At 38.8% G+C, this 23,780-nt stretch overlaps 1 protein-coding gene across 6 annotated transcripts; it reads right to left on the bottom strand.

Moving 5' to 3' along the window:
* Window positions 1-3,369: 3,369 nt before the first annotated feature.
* MRPS21 (mitochondrial ribosomal protein S21) lies at window positions 3,370-23,021 on the bottom strand. Of its 6 annotated transcripts, XM_036905286.2 has the most exons (4): window positions 22,822-22,959; window positions 22,616-22,712; window positions 22,401-22,511; window positions 3,370-8,447 (listed from the first exon to the last, which is right to left on the bottom strand). In XM_036905286.2, exons 3-4 carry the CDS (start codon window positions 22,481-22,483, stop codon window positions 8,267-8,269), a joined length of 264 nt encoding a protein of 87 aa, XP_036761181.1. In that variant the 5' UTR covers window positions 22,484-22,511; window positions 22,616-22,712; window positions 22,822-22,959; the 3' UTR covers window positions 3,370-8,266. The 6 variants fall into 6 exon arrangements, with proteins under 6 accessions (XP_036761181.1, XP_036761178.1, XP_057356665.1 ...); XM_036905283.2 differs by lacking the exon at window positions 22,616-22,712 and having other exon boundaries at window positions 22,956-23,021; XM_057500682.1 differs by lacking the exons at window positions 22,616-22,712; window positions 22,822-22,959 and adding an exon at window positions 22,963-22,992.
* Window positions 23,022-23,780: the final 759 nt, after the last annotated feature.

The following is a 23,780-nucleotide window of genomic DNA, read 5'->3' as shown; positions in this document are numbered from 1 at the left end:
AAGAAATACAGATGGCCAACAGACACATGAAAAGATGCTCCACATCGCTAATTATCAGAGAAATGCAAATTAAAACTACAATGAGGTATCACCTCACACCAGTAAGGATGGCTGCCATCCAAAAGACAAACAACAACAAATGTTGGCGAGGCTGTGGAGAAAGGGGAACCCTCCTACACTGCTGGTGGGAATGTAAGTTAGTTCAACCATTGTGGAAAGCAGTATGGAGGTACATCAAAATGCTCAAAACAGACTTACCATTTGACCCAGGAATTGCACTCCTAGGAATTTACCCTAAGAACGCAGCAATCAAGTTTGAGAAAGACAGATGCACCCCTATGTTTATTGCAGCACTATTTACAATAGCCAAGAATTGGAAGCAACCTAAATGTCCATCAATAGATGAATGGATAAAGAAGATGTGGTACATATACACAATGGAATACTACTCAGCCATAAGAAAAGGGCAAATCCAATCATTTGCAGCAACATGGATGGAGCTGGAGGGTATTATGCTCAGTGAAACAAGCCAAGCGGAGAAAGAGAAATACCAAATGATTTCACTTATCTGTGGAATATAAGAACAAAGGAAAAACTGAAGGAACAAAACAGCAGCAGAATCACAGAACTCAAGAATGGACTAACAGGTACCAAAGGGAACGGGACTGGGGAGGATGGGTGGGTAGGGAGGGATAAGGGGGGGGAGACAAAGGGGGGTATTAAGATTAACATGCATGGGGGGGTAGGAGAAAAGGGAGGGCTGTACAACACAGAGAAGGCAAGTAGTGATTCTACAACATTTTGCTATGCTGATGGACAGTGACTGTAAAGGGGTTTATAGGGGAGACCTGGTATAGGGGAGAGCCTAGTAAACATAATATTCGTCATGTAAGTGTAGATTAGTGATACCAAAAACAAAGCAAAAAAAAAAAAAAAAGGGCAGTTCCTGTGTGGTAACCTCCAACGAGTTCTACACAAGGGTATAAAGGGCATATAAAAGTGTAGGCAAAGGGTCTGTTTGTGTTTATACAGAGGATCAAAGCCTAATTGGGCTACCCCGAAAATGAACTAAGATACGATATGAAAAAGAACTTCCAACATCAGCACTCTCGGGAAGACTCATGCCAGAAGATGATCATCAAAAAACCCCAACAAAGATCCACGCACTGCTACAGCTGTAGATGCACTCATCCCACCAGTTCCTGGACTTGCCATGGGAATGAGGAAAGAGATATCTAAGCTGTCCTGTGCATACAGTAAAACAACAAATTTGACTGGATCTATACTGTTGGAACTCAACCAAGAATTTGGAGAAGTGCAAATTGTAGCGCTCCAAAGTCTTACAACTACAGACTATTTACTGTTAAAAGAACATAAGGGATGTGAACATTCCCCAGGAATGGGTTGTTTTAATTTGTCTGATTTCTCTCAGACTGTTCAAGTTTAGTTGGACAATATCCACCATATCATAGATAAGTTTTCACAAATGCCTAAGGTGCCTAACTGGTTTTCTTGGTTTCACTGGAGATGGCTGGTAATTACAGGTATGCTTTGGTTATGTAACTATACTCCTATTATGTTAATGTGTGTGCACAATTTAAGTAGTAGCTTAAAACCTATACATGCTGAAGTTACTCTACAAGAAGATATGTCAAAGAAATAATCAATCTTCCCATGTTTTCTTCCGCCTGCTACTTCTATAGCTTTTCTTCTTCCTTCCTAATTACAACCCTTAAATAGAATTCGTGCCTCATATCAAATTTACCGAGTATCATAGTTCTTCCAAGTGGTAAAGATACCTCAAGACAAATGCTGGGCATAGAAGCCACAGGGCATAAATATGCAAAGAAGTAAAAAGCTAACCTTTTCAAACAATAAGGCTTCCCTCTCACTTACCAACTTCACATTTCCCTGTATGGCCCCGGAAGATGACTGGTTAGCCAGAGACGGGTAAGATTCCTCAAGGGAGGAACAACCTAAGACAGGCACAGTCGCAGGGGGGGCCATCAGGTGAGAAATTGGGGATCAACAGAGGTGAGGCTTAGAACCTCACCCCCCCGTTCTGAGAGAAATCTTCTGCATACGTGGATGTTTTATTGCCCTGGTCTAGCTTGGATTAACACATAGTCTACAGGCACACACCTGATCATCTACATTTGCTCTCTTACAACACTAAACTATGTTTTCTACCTTTATCTTGTATCTACCTACCACTTCAGCATTTTATTAAAAATAATAATAATAAAGAGAGAAATGTGGTATCCACATATAAATCAAGTATAAAAACCAAATGAGTATTCATATTTGAACTGTTTAGAGTTCATAATGCATGAGCAAAACCGAAAGTTTCTGTGATGACTGCCCTTGTACTGTTCACTATGTAACTTATTCATTATGTAAGAATTTGTTCTACATGTAAGAACTTGTTTGTTATGCCTCAGAAGATTGGAGACTGACGAAAATTAGGCTTGGGGTGGATTAATGATTGTGCACTGAGCATTGACTCCCCTATACAGAATTTTATTGTCGTTAACAACCATTTGATCAATAAATATGAGAGATGCCCTCACAAAAAAAAAAAAAAAAGACAGACTTCCAATGGTAAAATAAATAAGTAACCGGGATGTAATGTATAGCATAAGGAATATAGTCAAGATATTGTAACAGCCTGGTAGGGTGATAGCTGGAACCTAGAATTATGTATATAAATGTTCTACCACTGTGTTGTACACTTGAAACTAATGTAATGTAATACTGTGTGTCAACTACCCTTTAATAAAAAATAATTATTTAAAAAAAAAAATATGTTCCAACTCTGCAGAGCTAAAGGTTTATTTTCAGTGCTTTTAACCATCGGGCTCAATTTCCCAGAGGGAAATGTTTTCTAGGAAATGATTTTATTTCCAAAACTTGGGACCAGATAGGTTTAAATCCTTAGCCTCCTAGTTACCAGCTGTGATTCCTTCAGGTAATTAATTTTTCTGAGATCATTTCCCCAACTATAAAATGAGGATAAGAATCTCTACTTCAAAAGAGTATTGTGAGGATTAAATGTAATATATAAAACACATTGACTGTGGTACTGGCATAGACAGATATGGACCAACAGCATAAAACAGAGCCCACAAATAAACTACATGTATATAGTCAGTTGATTTTTGACAAGGGTACCAAGACCATTCAATGAGGAAAGGACAATCTCTTCAACAAATGGTGCAAGGAAAATTGGATATCCACATGCAAAAGAATGAGGTTGCATTCCTTCATATCACATATAAAAATTGATGCCAAATGGATCAAAGACCTAAAGACCTTCTTTAGAACAAAAACTAAAAAGTTCTTAGAAGAAAACACAGGGGAAAATCTTCATGACATTGAATTTGCCACTGATTTATTGGACATGACACCAGAAACACAAGCAACAAAAGAAAAAAATAGATAAACTGGACTTCATCAAAATTAAAAACTTTTGTGCATCTAAGGACACTAGCAAGAGTGAAAAAACAATCCACAGAATGGGAGAAATGGGAAAAAATACTTGTAAGTCATATGTCTGATAAGGGATTAATACCCAGAATATATAAAGGACTTCTATAACTCAACAACAAAAAAAATCAACTCAAAAATGTGCAAAGGACTTGAATACACATTTCTCCAAAGAAGATATACAAGTGGCCAATAAATACATGAAAAGATGTTCAACATCATCAGTCATCAGGCAAAATGCGAATCAAAACCACAAGGAGATACAACCTCACACGCATTAGGATGGCTACCATCACAAAACCCCAGAAAATAGCAAATGTTGGTGAGGATGTGGAGAAACTGGAATCCTGTGCACTGTTAGTACAATGGTGCAGCTGCTATGGAAAACAGTAGGGTGGTTTCTCAAAAAATTAAAAAAAGGAATACCATATGATCCAGCAATTCTTCTCTGGGACCATACGTAAATGAATTGAAATTAGGGTCTCAAAGAGATATTTGTACATCCATTTTCATAGCAGCATTATTTACAATGGCTAAAAGGTAGAAGCAATATGTCCACTGGTAGATAAATGTATAAACAAAATGTGGTATATACATGTATTACCGCATTCATCTAAAGGAATGAATTTCTGACACATGTAACAATGCTACAACATGGACAGACCTCAAAAATAGGCTAAATGAAATAAGCCAAACACAAAAGGGCAGTTATTATATTACTCCACATAGATGAGGTATCCAGAATACAGAGAGATAGAAAGTAGAACAGAAGCTACCAGGGGCTGCAGAGAGGAGGGGTAGGGAATTAATGTTTAATGATTATAGTTAGCTTCAGGTGATGAAAAAGTTTTAGGAATGAATGGTTGTGATAGTCACACAACATTGTGTATGTACTTAATGCCACTGAATTATACACTTAAAAATGATTAAAATGGTAAGCTTTGTTATGTGTTATTTTATCACACACAAAAAAGTTTAGTTCCCAGTTGATGTGGTGACCTCATGTTCTCCTGGGCTGAGCCTTAAAAAAAAATTTAATACAGTGCCTGGCACATTGTAAATCTATGTCATATATCGCTATTGTCATGTATTTCTTCAAGAAATAGTCATTGAGCATTTAAATGCTGGGCATTGTTCAAGGCATTGGGACTACACTGGTATAAAGACAAAGACCCAACCTCGAAGTAACTGAAAATCTAACGGAGGAAGAACGACAAATAAATAATAAATCACAACATATTATAAAAATAAACTTATAAAGGTAAACTCAAGACACAAGAAAGGAGAATAAAAGGGAAACTGGCCAAGGAATAAGGGAAAGCATTTCAGAGAATATCCTAAGAGTTGGAATACAGGCAAGGGGAAGGGAACACATCATGTTGTGTCATCCAGAAGTGCATCTGAGGAGACAGATGGCTAGAGAAGTAGGATTCAATCACAAAAGGCCTTGAATGCCCTAAGTAGTTTGAACTTTTATCTTGAAAGCGATGAAAACCAATTATCAGTGTAAGAAGTAAAGTGAAAGGATCAAGGTTGCAATTGAGGACAATTGTTCTGGCCAAAGTGTGAAGGGACTGCAGGCTGGGCAACAACTGACACAAGGAGATAGTTAAATGGCTGTTGTAATAATCCCAGAGTTATGATGGTAGCTGGGACTAGAGTTGTGGCATGGATGCAGGCGATGGGTTAGTGAGGAAGAGGAATGATCAGGTTTCTGACTGGCAAAACTGGGAAATTATTATTGTTAACATTTAAATTCTATGTGCCAGACACTATGCTAAGTACTTGACATGCATTATCTCATCTAATCCTTACCACAAATCTGCAGATACAATTATCCTCATTTTACAGGGAAGACTAGAGTTTGTTAAATAACGTGAAAATCATGATTGAATCCAGATCTGTTTGACTAAGTAAAAAACTGTGTGTAAGGTAGCAGGCACATAACGGAAGTGCCGATTTCCTTTCCCTTCAATTGCCTATGTTTAATACATCACTCCATTACTTCACCTTGTCAGTACAGAGTGACTTATTATTCCTTAGTTTTTTCACCTACCATACAAGTTTTCATTTTGTACTTACATTTGAAATTACTTTCATTTTGTTTACATTTAGTCACTTCTGAAAACTTTAAAGTACAATATCAAAAACAGAGTCCCAATTTTAAAGGGGTACCTGTTTCCAGACCACTGAACATCGTAAGATTCTTAAATTACAATCTGAACAGGCCCTGCCAGCGGCAATCCAGTGGATGGCTGAAAGATGTCACAGGTGCCTGAGATCAGGGTAGGAGGCATTGCATCTATCTCCCTGTAACTGGGTAAATACCAAACCATCCCTCTCCTGAACCCCAGGATACAAGGATTACGGCAGTCCCTACTCATTGTACAACCATGAGGTTATCTTCTAGCTTCCCAGAGCAGGGAATAGGTCTCTGCCATGACAGCACAAGCTGATTGGAACTTCAGGTAACCAGCCAGTTACTTCTTTTACATGAGCCCTCTCAACTGGCTATCTGCTAAATCCTATCATTGTTCACTGCTGTGGGGGACATGGACAATGGTCAGGACTCGAGACTAGGATAGCGGGGGATAATCTCAGAGATTAAGTAAATTCCAGATCTCAGCCACCCTCAGTATTTTGGAGGATGCTCAGAAGCAGTTTAAAACAATTTAGACTCAGAGGAATACTGCCAAGTAACAGCCCTGGTTCTGCTATCACAAACATACCCCTGCCATTTTGGCAAAGGCCTTCATTCTTTAGCAACAGCAATTGTCAAGAGATGACACCATGCCATGGCTCAAAATGATTTATGTGACACATTAAAAACCAAATTCAGAGATTAAAAGGGGATAGAAGTATCAATGTCTAACCTGTTAACCTGTTAAAATGTTGTGCAAAGTAACAAAATTGAACAGTATATACATAAAATTTCTCCAACTATTATTTAAGTTTCCAGAGGACAAGGACCAGATCTTTTACTTCTAAGCTATTTCTTTGCAGTACCCTATAATATGCTGTGTTCACCATGGGCCTTATTAATCAAGCCCTGTTAGGCAAGGAACAGTGGTTCCAGCACATATTCTTGCAGACCTGCTTACTCGTTAAGCATGGTCATTGTGAAAGGGAGAAAAGATACTGAAAAGACATCAATGGTAGAAGAAATCTGAAGCCATGCTACTCTACCACAGGGTGACAAATTTGAACACTAGCTATCTGACGAGGTAGGGGGCTTAGGAGTTGGCTTTTTACTTTCTTTTTGAATACCATGCTGAGGGTTGCAGCCTGGGTGAGAAGAGGCAGCTAACAGCTTCTGCCTACCCTGTGTTCTCCTTCAGGGATTGGCACCTACTCTCTTTGTACTAGTAGCTTGGCTGTCAGGGGACCAGGGTCAGAGGAAATAGCAGGAAAGGAAGTACAGCAGCTGATCTTCCTGAAGTGGTCAGACGCCCCCAGATGTCGAGTCATTCCCAGGAGTGCCTGTTGAGAAGAGGTAGGGTGGTAGTGGAGACCTCCACCTGGAATCTCTCAAGTACTATAGGGCAGTGTTTCTCAAACTACCACACAAAACAATCACCCGCAGGGCTTGTTAAAGTAGATTACTGGGTTCCAACCCCAACTGCCAATTAAGATGGCCTAAAGTATGGTCCCAGAATTTACATTTCGAACAGTTTCTCAGGTGAGGTTGATGCTGATTTGAAGACCACACCTTCAAGTAGTGACTCTGTGGCATCTTACTGTGAACAGCCTGTCTCTGTGGGGGTTTCTGGCTCTGTGCCTTTCTCTCTCAGCTCTTCTCCATTCCCTCTTTTCTACCACCCATCTACTGCTTTACTTCTTTTCTTCTCCATCCCTTCATCAGCATCTTTTAAGGAAAACTAAAGGATGTTAGATTTGTCTTAAAGATTCCTTTTGGCAAGGATTCCAGCACTCTACTTTGGTTAATGGGTGTTTCAGAAGCAGAATTTCACATACATTACATGCTTCCTCTCCTTCTTTTACTTAACAGCTGGGGGAGCAGGGATAGTTCAGTAAAGAGTTAACAGGTGCTTAGAGCACAGAAAAGACAAGTAGTGACTCTGTGGCATCTTACTACGCTGATGGACAGTGACAGCGGTGGGGTCGGGAGGGGGACTTGATAATATGCGTGAATGTAGTAACCACAATGTTTTTCACGTGAAATCTTCACAAGAGTGTATATAAATGATACCTTAATTTAAAAAAAGAGAATAACAGGTGCTTATCCCATAATAAGATATTGCTTTGAATTTCATAAAAATTGTGTAGGATATGGTGAATACATTCCACTTCATTTCAGAAAATTTTCTCACCTCTCCTAGACTTTTTTAAAAGTTTATTATAGTAAAATATATGTAACATAAAATTTACCATTTTAACCATTTAAGTGTATAGTTCAGCAGCATTAAGTACATTCACATTGTTGTGCAACCAACACCACCATCCATCTCCAGAGCTTTTTCATCTTGCCAAACTGTAATCTTTGTCTACTAAACAATAATTCCCTATGCCTCCCTCCCAACCAAACCTTGCAACCAACATTTTACTCCTAGACTACTTTCTAACTCACCTTTTCTTTCACTTAATAAAAGAGAGGGTCCATTGCTGACTAGTGGGATTATTTCTATATTTGCTGGTCTTTTTGCATATACATGATTGAGCTTATTGTAAGATAGGGAAGAGAAAATGGGGTTGGGGAAAGAAAAGAAGTATACACACAACAACTAGATAGGTTTCATACTGGGCCTATTATCCACAGGCCTCAGCAGCCCTGCCATGGATCTGCACGATTCTTTCGCATCAAGAAGTTGATCTTGCGAGCCATTTCCATACTGTAGATTCGCTGACAGATTTCATAGCTTTCCCTTTGTCGCCGGCGACAAGGCTTCTCGTAGTACCGCCGTCGCTTAATGTCCTCAATGAGCCCATCCATGGTGAGGATTCTGTATAAAGGCAAAGACAGGCAATGAAGTTAGAAGTTTGGGTCATTAGAAGTCTTCTCCAGTATCAGAGAAGGCCAGAAGTCAAATGACCAAACTGGTGTCTATAAAAATTATGATGTAAAATGGTGGCAATATACATGAACTGCCTATTTATAGAGGCTCCAAATAGGAGTATGTGAGGAATAAAATAAGCAATTAATTACATAATCCTTGCCCTTGGGGAGTTTATAGTCAGATCATGTTCTCAGCCTCTGTTTCTCCCACAGCACACTGAGGGTCTTATGACACAATCACACAAGAACAGCTTCTCTCTGTGGTAGTGATTCTCAGTGCATTTCAGAACCTACCAGTGGGGTGAGTCATTTGTAATAGGGAAAAAAAATCACCAGGAGTGATTCCTACTCAGTACTTACTGCGAAATGTAGTTCCACCCCTTGTTTTAAAAACTGACACAGCTGAAGCTTACAAGTCTGAGAAATCTCTGGGCCTAATTCATACAGGCAAAGAAGAGACCCTAATCACACCAGTAATACAAATAGGAACATTAAAACAACAGCCTCACCCATTGTTTTTCCATGTACTACATGCTCCAACTACATTACTTTGCTGACTACTCTCTGAACACATTCTAATACCAAGTCTTAACTCATGCTGCTTCCTCAGCGTAGAATGCTACCCTCAAATTCCAGTTGCCAACTTTCTGACAAATTTTCCCCTTTTCGATGCCAAATCCAGATGCTACCTCTCCTCAAAATTTTCTCATCTTCTAAGAGAAAATCATTTACATTGTACATCCTATTCAGCAATTATTTCATTCTGTCATTCTGTTAGTTATTTATACAAACATCTCCCTCATTAGACTGAAAATTCCTGAAGCAGAAACCATGTTTATTAATCTTTAAGTGTCCATAAAAATGGGCTCAATCTATCTTTTTCCTGTCCATCCAATTCCTTGCAATGCAGCTTATCTTGTTGGATTTATAATACACCTACCTCAAACTCCCTTCTTTGGTCTCACTGAACCAAGAAGACACTGGAGCTTACTTATAACTAATCCTTAGGCTCCAACCTGTGATTTGTCTCTCTCGCTCAACCATCATCAGTTGATTCTGAGAAGATCTAGAGGCACCTGCTGCTGCCCTCCATTCCTGGCACTGTTTACATGGCCCCATTCCTGCTTACCCTGTCCTTTTATTACATGTAAAAAGTAAGTCACAAACACAACTGGAGATAAGGAAGTTGAGACATGGCTACTATAACTGGAAGAAAGGGGACAGAAGAAAAAGGAAACAATAAGAGAAACTACCAGCTACTCTAGCCCAGTGGGAAACCCTAGTTATTACTTTTATGTTATACCACAAAGCCCAAGATAACAGCAATAGATTGGACATGAACTTAAGAAGATTTGAGCTTTGTGTAAATTACAAATGTGAATAGACATGGGAACATTTATCCTATGGGATCCTCTCTCAGGCTTCTGCTATTTAATTCAAGAATGATTTGTAGGCTAGTAGAGAATCATATTTGTACAGATCAATTTGTCTGGGATGATGGGAAGTAAGGGAACTGCTGCAAACTCCCAGAAGCGGGAGAAGCAGATAATTCAGTTTCTGTTGGAAATATAGGCATGCCCAGAAGTCATGTGGATCCAAAACTAGAGTCTTACAGTAGAGAAACAGGGCACCAAAGACCAAAAGACTCAGTATCCTGGCCCACAAAGGGTCTTACTTGTTGACTTTCTTACTCAATCTACCTTTAAATGTTGGTATCCCTCTAGATTCTGAATGTAAACCTTCTTTCTGGTTCTATTAGGATTTCCCTAACCCTTACCAGTGAGCATCAACTCTGATACACAACAGAATTCTCTCTTAAAGGGTTTTTAAAAGGTACTCATGCCTAGGCCCTATTCCTAAGAGATTCTGATTTAATTGGTAGAGTGGGGCTATGCATTGGAAATGTTTTAAAAGACTCCAAGATAATTCTAACGTAGAGTCAAAATTGAGAACTGACCCAGACACTGTTGACTCCTAAATCTTTATTTCTAGCCCCAGTCTTTGAACCAAACTGTTATTTCCAATTGCCTCAAAACCTATAAAAAACAAATTTATTGCCTCCTAAAATCTGTTCTTCCTCCGCTATATTCTGTTAATGGCAGCACTAGTTACTCAAGCTAAAAATCTCAGCACACTCTGGCTTCAGGCCTTCTCATTTACTTCCTAGATCCACAGTTACCATATCCTATATGAAAAAGTTCTTAGATCTTTTCTTTCCTATGGCCACAGCTCTAATAAAGGTCATTAACAACTTGTACCTGGACTACTGAAATAATCTTCCAATTGGTCATTTACTCAAATAAGTATTTGTGGACTCCCAACTCTGTACCAGACACTGTGTTAAGTGGTGAGGATTAAAAACAAACTTAGACATGGTTCCCTATGTTTGCAGTTGAGTAAAGAAGATAATTATACAAAAATACAATACAGTGATAGGTGCAAAGATTAGGGAAACAGTGTCATAGAAGCACAAAGGAAAGACATTTAATCTGGACTTGAGGATGAAAAGGTAGTTATAAAGGCTTCCTAAAGGACAACTTATTTGAACTGGGAAGGTTAAATAGACTGCCCTATTTCTATTCTTCCTCCCTACACTAATTATTGTCCTAAGACATAAATAGGATCATGTAACTCTGATGCTAAAAAATCTTTCCAATATACAGAATAGTCTAAAAAATCTTTCCAATATACAGAAAGCTAGTGGTTCCCAGACTTTTCTGCACATTGGAATTACCTGTGAATTAAAAAATTCCAAACCCTAGGCCGTACTCCAGACCAATTAAGTCACCAGAAGGGAGGGCCATGGGCAGGGATTTTTAAGTTCTCCAGGTGATTCCAATGTGCATATAAATTTGGGAACCACTAGTCTAAGCTCAAAGCCCTAAACAATTGAACTTCGCCCTCTCTCTCTAGCTTTAATAACTTCCCCTATAAAGCCTATGCCCTAGTCACACTGAACTAGATGTAGTTCTCCAAACATACTACATATCTATTTTTTCTACCTTTGCTCATGATTTTCTCTTTACTTGGAAAATCATTCTTTTCTTCTTTATGATTTATGAAATCCTATTTATTCTTCAAAAGCCCAAATCAATGGTTACCACATCTGTAAACCAGTCCAGGTAAAATTCACTCCTTCCCTGTTCCTAAAACACAGTGGTTCTCAAACTGTAGCATGCAGCACTGGCCTAGAACACTTGTTATATACAACTGCTGTGCCACCTCCAGATTCTGATTCTACAGGTGTAGTGGGGACCCAAGACTGCATTTTTTAACAAGCTCCCAGGCAATGTCACCACTGCAAGTCCAGGAGAACCAGCACCATAGCACCATGTTAATGTCTCTTTTAAAATGTTATTCAGACAGTATTATATTTAATGTTTTGTTTTTTTCTTTTACTCTCCCTTACTGGATTGTGTACTAAGTTAGAGATGAGGTCTTTGTTTTTGCATTTAATGAAAAGCTTGGTAAAACGCATATCATCAGTAAATGTGTAACAAAAATGAGTCTTCTAGGTGACCTACAAATGTCCATAGCTCAAGGAATTAACAGACTTCATGACTGACATAGTTCTTGGGAATATTAGCTCAGAAGCCTCAAGAATATTACCTTTACTAAGATGGCACATTAGAATTTAGATAGCATTTTCACACCCATGATCCTAATGACAATCCTATGAAACTGTTTAAGCAAGTAATGTCATTTTTTAACAGATTATGAAATAATCAGACTGTCCCACCCAAGATCACAAAATGGAGCTAGAAGTAGAATTCAGGTCTTCAGTGCAGTGCTCCATAATAGTATTCTGCTTCTCAAACAAAAGCCACCCAAGGTTCGAAGACAAATTATTGCAGTGCCCATGGACAAAGGAGATACTGAGGAATAGGGCTTGGCCGAGCTCCTCAATAACAATAAACAGATGGAAGCCAAGATGGAAGCTTGTTTACTGCCATTTAAGCAGCTCACTTTTTGAACTAGAGACTAGTCCATTAGAGACTAGTTTATATTAGAGAAAAAAACAAAAAAAATCACTGAAAGAATAAGATTAAATATATAATATAAAAAGGAGGAGACTGGATTTGAGAAGATACTACAAAAAAACAGAGACCCTGGATATAACTTTAACTAGGAAGATTATCTATTAGAATGACAAAGACAGTTTAAAAGTAGGGTGAAAGAACAAGGCAAAAGGAGAAGAGAGTTTAGACACGTACTCAGACATCTTATTGGAGTTTCAAAAAGATTCTGAAACAGAAGTGATAGTCTTACCAACTAAATGCCTGTGTGGTCAGGCAAAAAAGCAAAACAAGAAAAAAGCGACAAAAGAATGTAAGAGTGGAGGAGGGGAAAGACTGAAAAGATTGGTGTCCCCCAACATAAAGATGGTAAATGCTGAATGATCTTCCCTGGATGGTTCTAACTACCAAAACACAGACCAGATAAATTCCAAGATACCATGTAAGGATTCCCTCCCTTACTCTGCACTTTCTAGTTATCCTAAAAAAGGACAAACTATGTTCAAATGCTTGAGAGTCCCTACAAGTAGAGGCATCTACTCAATGCATTTCTAATAAAAAGGATGCAGGAAAAGCTTTGTAGAACAAATAAAAAGGATGCAGGAAAAGCTTTGTAGAAATCATGAAGTAGAGGGTGTTACTGAGGATGGAATTTCCATACAATTTCAAGGATAATTCAAGGACTAGCAGGCCAAGAGCTTTAGAGGAAACAGATCAGCCTGGAGGTCAGGTGCCTGGCAACCTATTGTTGAAGAAGAAATCAGCTGCCAGTTTTAGTGAAATTCAACAGATTATGTAAAAGGAGTAAAGCTGTCTTGCCTGCAGAAGGTTGGGGATGACAGACTCTCACGTTGGTGTAACCAGCCTACGTCAGGACTAATGTACAAGGACTCAATGAGCCTAGAAACTTCGTTGCCAGAATACAAGGGGTCAGCCACACATGCCTCCAGTGTTCTTGCCTTTACTTGCTTGGGGGCCACCCAATCATGCAGGGCCTCCTAGCAATCCCCACTCCTATTCCAGGATACCAATGAGAGCCCTTGGTTATATAAGCAGCATTTTGTGGTGGTCTCACTGGGCAGACACATAGGCTATTTCCTATGTAAGACTATTTCTGTGCTCCAAACATGCTAAATAAAGCTTTAACCTTCCTTTCCTCTCATCCACTCTTCTACCTACTGCTGCAATTAGAACACAGAACATATTTTTAAACTACCAATATCAGAAAGCTGAGAGAGATAAAGAGAAGCTTGGGATGTAAGAGAGAGATACCGAAAAAGTGGCCAGAGAGAGAATATTGGAAAAGCAGAGAAAAAGAAGAAAAGTGTTATCAGAAAACACTGTGTTTGACAGACAAGACTGGGAAACTCCAGAACAAGCCTGCTCATACTGTCATGCTTACCAGTCCTTGCTTAGAAAATTATTCTACGAGCAAAATATTTGTTCACCTCTTTTTCCCTGAGGAAATATATGTGGGATATCTATCTAACACTCCAAGATAAAAGGAATAGAAATGTAGCTTTCTAAAGAGTGAATTAAACTGACATAAGTATCATCCCCAAAGATTATAAGAGCCACAGCCATAATATTCTTGCACTGCTTTTCTGGATAATCCCAGCCACAAAGTTGAAATCTTCCAAATTCATAAGAAAGCCTAGAAGAGATTATCACACCTCAGGCCCTCAGTCTCTGGGACCTGAATCTCTTTATTTTTTGGTCTAATCATTCTACTTTCTGATTATATTATTTTCTTCTTAAGCAACGTAATTGTTTTTCCCCAAAACGTAGTTCTACATTGATGTTTTAATCTTTGAAATGAAGAAAAAAAATGCCACGTTTCTTAATTAGGATACTTGACAGAGTGCCAAAGGTGCTATCCATAGACAAAGTCTCTGGATAAATTTGATGCATCTGCCTGGGGCAACAATTTTAACTTGGTGATGGCAGGAGACAGTGTTGCTAGCCCCAAAACAGATATAATGGCAACAAATTAAGAAAAAAAATATCACCTATAATTTTAATTTTAAAAAAGAGAGACTTCAAAGAAATTCATTTGTTTACAGTGGCAGGACCCCTCTAGATCCTTCACTTTCTTATGGTAGTAAGAACATTTCAGTGCTGGCCAACAGACACATGAAAAGATGCTCCACATCGCTAGTCATCAGAGAAATGCAAATTAAAACCACAATGAGATATCACCTCACACCAGTAAGGTTCGCCGCCATCCAAAAGACAAACAACAACAAATGTTGGTGAGGTTGTGGAGAAAGGGGAACCCTCCTACACTGCTGGTGGGAATGTAAATTAGTTCAACCATTGTGGAAAGCAGTATGGAGGTTCCTCAAAAAGCTCAAAATAGACATACCATTTGACCCAGGAATCCCACTTCTAGGAATTTACCCTAAGAATGCAGCAGCCCAATTTGAAAAAGACAGATGCACCCCTATGTTTATCGTAGCACTATTTACAATAGCCAAGAAATGGAAACAACCTAAGTGTCCATCAGTAGATGAATGGATAAAGAAGATGTGGTACATAGACACAATGGAATATTATTCAGACATAAGAAGAAAACAAATCCTACCATTTGCAACAACATGGTTGGAGCTAGAGAGTATTATGCTCTGAAATAAACCAGGTGAAGAAAGACAAGTACCAAATGATTTCACTCATCTGTGGAGTATAAAAACAAAGGAAAAACTGAAGGAACAAAACAGCAGCATACTCACAGAACCCAAGAATGGACTGACAGTTACCAAAGGGAAAGGGACTGAGGAAGATGGGTGGGAAGGAAGGGAGAAGGGGGGGAGGAAGAAGAAAGGGGGCCTTACGATTAGCATGTATAATGTGTGTGTGGGGGGGCACAGGGAGGGCTGTGCAACACAGAGAAGACAAGTAGTGATTTTACAGCATCTCACTACGCTGATGGACAGTGACTAATGGGGTATGTGGGGGGGACTTGGTGAAGGGGGGAGTCTAGTAAACATAATGTTCCTCATGTAATTGTAGATTAATGATACCAAAATAAAATAAACAATAATAAAAAGAATATTTCAGTGCAAAGTTTAAACAAACACTAAACTAAGGGATTGGCAGAAGATAAGGAACATGATATTCATTAAATAGACATATATTGAGAGCTTTCTATGTGCTAGACACTTTGGTAAATGCAAGGGATATACAAATAAAAAAGCCTAAGACCAATGGAACAGACTAGAGAGCCCAGATATAAAAACCCTTACGAAGCCTATTACAAACCTGGCTGAATATGAAAATCTCATGAGACATTTTTTAATGTTGCTGGTCAGATGCCACCACCCAGACTATGATATTGTCTCAGGTTGGGTCCTGGCATCAACAGTTTTGTTTTTTTTTTTAAAGTTCCCCAGGTGGTCCTCACTGGCAGTCAGGGCTGAAAACCACATGACGACACAGACCAGTCTCCTGTTTCTGCCTAAAATTAGCACTTCTACCCAGGAAAAAATTACGTATAAACTGCTATTTACCTATAAAAACACAATCTTGAAGTTTGGGGCTGTTTAACAAATAGAAAGGAGAGAAAGAAATTTAGATTTTTTAAAAGAGATTCCTAAGAACAAGAAGGTCTGAGATAGTACCAAGACAGGCCAGATGACAGACAGGAGGCATCCAAATATACCTCACCTTCTGCCATTTCTTTATTCTTCCCTCACCTACCATCCACTTACACCAGGGATCAGGAAGGATTTTCAGATTTAAAACAAAAAAAGAAAAAAACAGGAAAAGAGAAACTCTAATGTTGATTAAATAAAAAATGGTATTGGTTAAATAAGGCTTTGGAACAGGCAGATTATAGAGGTTTGGTTCTAGGTTAATTAGAACAATCCCAGACAAGGAAATAGGAAGTTTTCTCTAAGGAGCTGGAACTGGCCTTATGCTCTCTGCAGACCTGGCATCAATGGAGACTGTTCAACTCCTTCAGGCAAGAAATTAGAAATATTTTGTTTTCCAGGTTTAAAATCTTTTTTTAAATGGAAATGGGGGATGAGGGAGCACTGCACGCAGAGAGAATAAATGTTATTTCAGAATGACATTGGCAATTGGCTAAACAGAAGGAGCCTTGGTTGGGAAGTATCCCTGTAAGAAAGTCTTTCCAGTATCAGTAGCAAACTGGATCCTCATGACAAAATAAAGCTTAATTATTTTCTCATTTTTTCACCCCCAGGACACCTTAAGCATAACCTGATAATCAAGGAAGATAGGAAAAGAAAAAGCTAAAGCAAACTCTCAATCTCTCAAAATAAATAAATAAATAAATAAACCAATCACCCACAAAGCAAAACCAAAAAGGTAAAAACTTGTTTACAAATGACTCAAATTATGATAACAGCTAACTCTTCATGCCTATTATGTGCCAAGAACTGTTCTAAGCAATTTAATTGTATTAACTAACTTAATTCTCACATCAACCCTATGAGATGGGTACTATTATTAGTTCCATTTTACAGATGAAGAAACTGAGGCAGAGAAACATTAAGTAGCTTGCAACAGATCATAAGTGGCAAAGCTAGGATCTGAGCCAGGTAGTCTACTTACAGAGTCTGTGCTGTTAACCATGAAGTTATGCTGCCCCATTTAGGTGAGAAAACGATTTTCAGGCCACCGCTTTGGTCAAAAGTATTAAAGTTGTAGCTACATTTTTGATACTATTATAAGAAATGGTTCAGTGAATAATGTTCCACCACAAACTGTTGCTTTGATCTTGGTCAAAGTAGCTAATTTCCTAAAGACAAAATTTGTGCTTTTGTGTTACTTGCAATTTAGGAATAGGGCAGGTGAGGGGATCAAAGGCAAGCCTTTAAAAATTTGTTTTACCATCAATTAACACCTGCCCTTTGACATCCCTCAATACAAGCATCTCAATCATCCTGGCTATAAGACCCATTTAAATCCACCAAAATTAATCACACTGTAAAAGAATAAAACAGAAAGGTCAGAAAAAGGACGAAGTAATCTCCAAGACTTCCTTTTTCCAAATTCAGCATTTCATCTCATTAGCTAATTCACTACAGAGTCTGTAAAGACATTCAGTTTGTGCTTCCAACATAGGGGAAGAGAAAGGTCATTAGACATCCCAAACATCTCACAGACATGCCACTAGAAAGCCTGAAATAGAAGAAAGTTGGGAATGAGCAGTAATAGTACAAAAAAAAAAAAAAAAAAAGAAAGAAATAGAGTATTTTACCACTCAGTACCTAACCAATTATCTTTACTTTCAATATGAGCGACAATGCAGAGGGAAAGCTTCTGCCTAAGGATATGACTGGCATGCACAGACAAAGAATCATGGAATTAGGCCACCCCAAGGCCAGATCCTTTTAACAGATATACAGACCACTGTTGGATGCAGCGAAATCCATGCTAAGAGGAAAGTATACTGCAATACAAACCTACCTCTGGAAAGAATAATAATCCCATATGAACAATCAAAACTCACAATAAACAAAACTAGAAAAAGAACAAATGGGATCCAAAGTCAGTAGAAGGAGGAACAGAATAAAGATTAGAGCAGAAATAAAATTGAGAAGAATAAAACAATAGAATCAATAAAAGCAGGAGCTGGTTCTTTGAGAAAATAAACAAAATAGATAAACTCCAAGCCAGACTTACCAAGAAAAAAGAGTCTACGTACATAAACAGAATCAGAAATGAAAAAGGAAAAATCACTACACACACCACAGAAATACATAGAATTATTAGAGAATGCTATGAAAAATTATATGCTAACAAACTGCATAACCTAGAAGAAATGGACAACTTTCTAGAAAAATACAACCTTCCAAGGCTGACCCAGGAAGAAACAGAAATCTGAACAGACCAATTACCAGCAATGAAATTGAACTGGTAATCAAAAAACTACCTAGGAACAAAATTCCTGGACCAGATGGCTTCACTGCTGAATTTTATCAAACATTTAGTGAAGAACTAATACCCATTCTCCTTAAAGTTTTCCAAAAAGTAGAAGAGAAGGGAATATTTCCAAACTCATTCTACGAGGCCAGCATCACTCTAATACCAAAACCAGGCAAAGACACCACAAAAAAAGAAAATTACAAATCAAAATCTTTGATGAACAGAGATGTAAAAATACTCAACAAAATATTGGCAAACCGAATTCAAAAATACATCAAAAAGATCATCCATCATGATCAAGTAGGATTTATTCCAGGGATGCAAGTATGGTACAATATTCGAAAATCCATCAACATCATACACATCAACAAAAGGAAGGACAAAAACCACATGACCATCTCCATAGATGCTGAAAAAGCATTCGACAAAATTCATAATCCACTCATGATAAAAACTCTTAACAAAAAGGGTACAGAGAGCAAGTACCTCAACATAATAAAGGCCATGTATGACAAACCCACAGCCAACATTATACTTAACAGCGAGAAGCTGAAAGCTTTTCCTTCAAGATAGGGAACAAGACAAGGATGCCCACTTTCCCCACTTCTATTCAACATAGTTCTGGAGGTCCTAGCCATGGCAATCAGAGAACACAAAGAAATTAAAGGCATCCAGATTGGCAAGGAAGAAGTTAAACTGTCACTGTTTGCAGATGACATGATTTTGTACATACAAAACCCTAAAGAATCCACTCTGTAACTACTAGATCTAATATCTGAATTCAGCAAAGCTGCAAGGATACAAAATTAATACACAGAAATCTGTTGCATTCCTATACACTAACGATGAACTAGCAGAAAGAGAAATCAGGAGAACTGCATTCACAATTGCATCAAAAAGAATAAAATATCTAGGAATAAACCTAACAAAGTAAGTGAAAGACCTATACCCTGAGAAATTAAAGAAGATACCAATAAATGGAAACACATCCCATGCTCATTGATAGGAAGAATTAATATTGTCAAAATAGCCATCCTGCCTAAAGCAATCTACAGATTCAATGCAGTCCTTATCAAAATACCAACAGCATTCTTCAATGAACTAGAGCAAATAGTTCTAAATTTCATATGGAAACACAGAAGATCCTGAATAGCCAAAGCAATCCTGAGAAGGAAGAATAAAGCTGGGGGGATTACACTTGCTGACTTCAAGCTCTACTACAAAGCCACAGTAATCAAGACAATTTGGTACTGGCACAAGAACAGACTCACAGACCAATGGAACAGACTAGAGAGCCCAGATAAAAATGCAAGCATATATTGTCAATTAATATATGATGAAGGAGCCATGGATATACAATGGGCAATGACAGCCTCTTCCAACAACTGGTGTTGGCAAAACTGGACAGCTACATGCAAGAGAATAAAACTGCATTATTATCTAACCCTATACACAAAAGTAAACTCGAAATGGATCAAAGACCTGAATGTAAATCATGAAACCATAAAACTCTTAGAAGAAAACATCGGCAAAAATCTCTTGAATATAAACATGAGCAACTTTTTCCTGAACACAGCTCCTCGGGCAAGGGAAACAAAAGGAAAACTGAACAAACGGGACTACATCAAGCTAAAAAGCTTCTGTACAGCAAAGGACACCATCAGTAGAACAAAAAGGCATCCTACAGTATGGGAGAATATATTTGTAAATGACATATCTGACAAGGGGTTAACATCCAAAATATATAAAGAACTCAAACACCTCAACACCCAAAAACCAAATAACCCAGTTAAATAATGGGCAGAGTATCTGAACAATTCTCCAAAGAAGAAATTCAGATGGCCAACAGGCACATTGAAAAGATACTCCACATCACTAATTACCAGGGAAATACAAATAAAAACCACAATGAGATATCACCTCACACCAGTTAGGATGGCCAGTATTGAAAAGACTAAGAACAAATGCTGGTGAGGATGTGGAGAGAGGGGAACTCTCCTACACTGCTGGTGGGAATGTTAGCTAATTCAACCATTGTGGAAAGAAATATGGAGGTTCCTCAAAAAACTAAAAATCTAAATACCATTTGTCCTGGGAATCCCACTCTTTGGAATTTACCCAAATAATACAAGTTCTCAGATTCAAAAAGACATATGCACCCCCATGTTTACTGCAGCATTATTTACAACAGTCAAGATATGGAAGCAACCTAAGTGTCCATCAATAGATGAATGGATAAAGATGTGGTACATACACACAATGGAATACAACTCAACCATAAGAAAGAAACAAATTCTGCAATTCCCAACAGCATGGATGGAGCTGGAAGATATTGTGCTCAGTGAAATAAGCCAGGTGAAGAAAGACAAGTACGAAACGATTCCCTCATTTGTGGAGTATAAAAACAAGGCAAAACTGAAGGAACAAAACAGCAGCAGACTCACAGACTCCAAGAAGGGACTAGTGGTTACCAAAAAAGAAGGGGTGGGGGACGGTGGGTGGGGAGGGAGAAAGGGATTTAGTGGTATTATGATTGGCACATATGGTGTGGGGGGGATCATGGGGAAGACAGTGTAGCACAGAGAAGACAAGTAGTGACTCTGTAGCATTGTACTACACTGATGGACAGTGACTGCAGTGGGGTGGGGGACTCGATAATATGGGTAAATGTAGTAACCACATTGTTTTTCATGTGAAACCTTCATAAGAGTGTATATCAATGATACCTTAATAAACAAAACAAAACCAAAAGATTGTATATTAATAATACCTTAATAATAATAAAAAAAGAGATATACAGACCATCCTGAGCCTGCAACTGCTTCTCCAATACACAGTTTCTGAAAGCACCTTTGTCCTCATTTAGTATGGTCTTCCGTTTAGCCCTTCACACCTAGAACTCTGCTGAGAACTCAGTTCTTTCAGGTTTACCCGCTCAGTCCACAAGAACCACACCAATATTTAAACCCAATCAAGTGAGGATTCGTAACTATGAAATGAGTGCCACAGATCTCTCCATTTCCAGAGAAACTAGCAAATAACCTAGTAACATACAGCAAAGAACACTGCACTAGAAAGCTGTGTTTTTTATGCTCCTCTCCACCGTTCAGTAATTGTGCAACACAAGAAATACAATTTAATCTTCCTAGGCTGCCCTTACTTGTGAAATAAAGCTATCACTTTACTGTCCTCTAAGCAGAGGGTTGGCTCATATAATCTCTTAAGATCTCTTTCATACAATTCTTTGTTATTTCAACTCAACAAGCACTTGTTTCTCCAAACTCTGCTTCACACTGGGGAAAGAAGATGATGACTGATTGTTACTTCAACTCAACAAGCACTTGTTTCTCCAAACTCTGCTTCACACTGGGGAAAGAAAATGATGACTGAAGCATGCCAGAATATGAAAATCTTTACAACCGGTGATAAGGGAAGCCCAAGGAACTATTTGCTTGAGAAAGTATTGTGCTGTGGCATTCTTATTAAAGCCATTCTAAATCTCTTAGCCTAGCATTCAAACTTCCAGTACAGCTCCTCTATTAAAGCCAGTTCATTCCCATCTTTATTTTCTTATTTGGGTTATAACCTTCCTCTAAAACTGTTAACGTTTTACATCTCTTGTTTGCTTCTCCAAGATCCCAAATCTGAATTCACCATTTTTCATTAGTCTTGTCCCACACCAATCCCACCCTCTGCTTTGTTTATCATGTACTATGTCCCTGCTTCCTAGTAACTTTGTATCTTGATTTTCCCTTTGGGCTCTTTTTAAAGTCTTGGACAGAATTCAGGCATCAAAGTAATTATGGCTGATGAATAAGCTTCATACAGTTAGATTTAAGAACCTCATTATTAAGATAAAAAACTGTGGCTGAGAAGTTTCAATCAATTATGAACACCTGGGCTAGCTTTGCGAACACTCTATGACAGGGAAAAAGAGAGAATAACTACCACACTTCCCAAGAGATAGATATGATTTTGGTCCACTAAATTACCTGTTTAGGGTCCTGTATGCACCTTCCACGTTCCCGTCCTGTAGCATCACAGTCCTGGCAATGAACTTCAGATGTTTTGCCATGACCTTGGACTTAAGTCTTCACTCTGCACTATAGAGAAAGGAGGAGGAAAAGTATAGAGACCAGATAAGAGAAACACAACAGAATATACACTCTATGGCATGGCTTATTCAGGGTCTGTTAATAAAACGTACTCAGGAACTTGCTAGACGGGCACGTGGCAGTCCTCATATCCTAAAAGTACATGCGAAACGCTGTCAAGCCTTCCCCGTTCTCTGTGCCAATACAAACCTTACCAAAGGGAAGAAAAGAAATAAATGGTAGCAGGACATCGCCACGGAGATTTACGTGGTCGGGCAATGGAGAGCCGGGACGTGCGGCAGGAGCCCGATGCAATTACCGCTCACGGCCCGAGGAAGGTTTGGGTTGAGAGTTGGAAACACGGCCTTCCTCGGTCTTCAGGAAAGGGGGCAACGAAGCGCAATCTTTGCCTCCCGCGCCACCGACCTCCCTTTCCTCATGCCCAGCACGAACCCCTTACCCCGAGCCCTCAAAACCCAGCCGACAGGAATGCAGCTAGCGACCGGAAACGGAAATACGTAATCTGCCGGGCGGTGCTTAGAAAACCGACCTGAACAGGGAAGAAAAAAAAAAAAAAAAACCGCGTGGAAACCATGGCAACATTCTTTCTGGCCCGGGCTGACAGCCTCTCCATACCTACCTGCCCCCACTCCGTCCCCGGGCTTGGACACTACACCTGACAAAGCAAAATGCTCGTTTGCCTTGTTACCCCAAATTTCCTCGCCTTCTCATGGAGTCGTCAGCCTTCGGCCCCTGAAGTTAGGCCTATTCTGTACCCCTTAGTCCTATTTAAGTTTGTAATATATATTTAAGCCATTTCTTTTTCTGGAAGGAAAATAAGAGAAATAGGTGAAGCTTCCTGAACATGCTTCCTGTTTTTTTTCTTCGCAAAGGACACAGATTCTTTACAATCTGCTCTCCGGATGAAAAACAGCGTCACACCCTTCATCTGCTTAAAATTACCATACCATAAGTTTCCTATAACATCATCTTGGCCAGCCATTTCACTAAATAAAGTGAAATCACTAAATAAAGAATTGGGAAACATCTGCAAGATTTAGAATCGAAGACTGTTTTATGTCTGCTTCTATCCCTTTTTTGCCTCTTAGTGAGACCTAGTAGAAAAATCACCTTTTTAATTTCTTCCTAACTGTGAAAATAGCTTTCCTTTATTTTATTTGTATGTTACTTATACATATACACTTATGGTTATTCACAGTTCAGATCTGGTGGCTACTGGATAACGGTAGAAAAAGTCTCAAAAGAAGAAAATGGGTC

Source organism: Manis pentadactyla, chromosome 4, assembly GCF_030020395.1.
Source record: "Manis pentadactyla isolate mManPen7 chromosome 4, mManPen7.hap1, whole genome shotgun sequence".
In the NCBI taxonomy this organism is placed as follows: Eukaryota; Metazoa; Chordata; class Mammalia; order Pholidota; family Manidae; genus Manis; species Manis pentadactyla.
This window is presented reverse-complemented; position numbering and strand designations above follow the sequence as displayed.

Excerpts from the sequence above, each read along its gene's own strand:
- MRPS21 (XM_036905283.2), bottom strand. The coding sequence starts at position 22,483 with ATGGCAAAACATCTGAAGTTCATTGCCAGGACTGTGATGCTACAGGAC. Across the intron at positions 8,448-22,400 it reads GCATACAGGACCCTAAACAG|AATCCTCACCATGGATGGGC; the intron begins GTAATTTAGTGG and ends GCCTTTATACAG.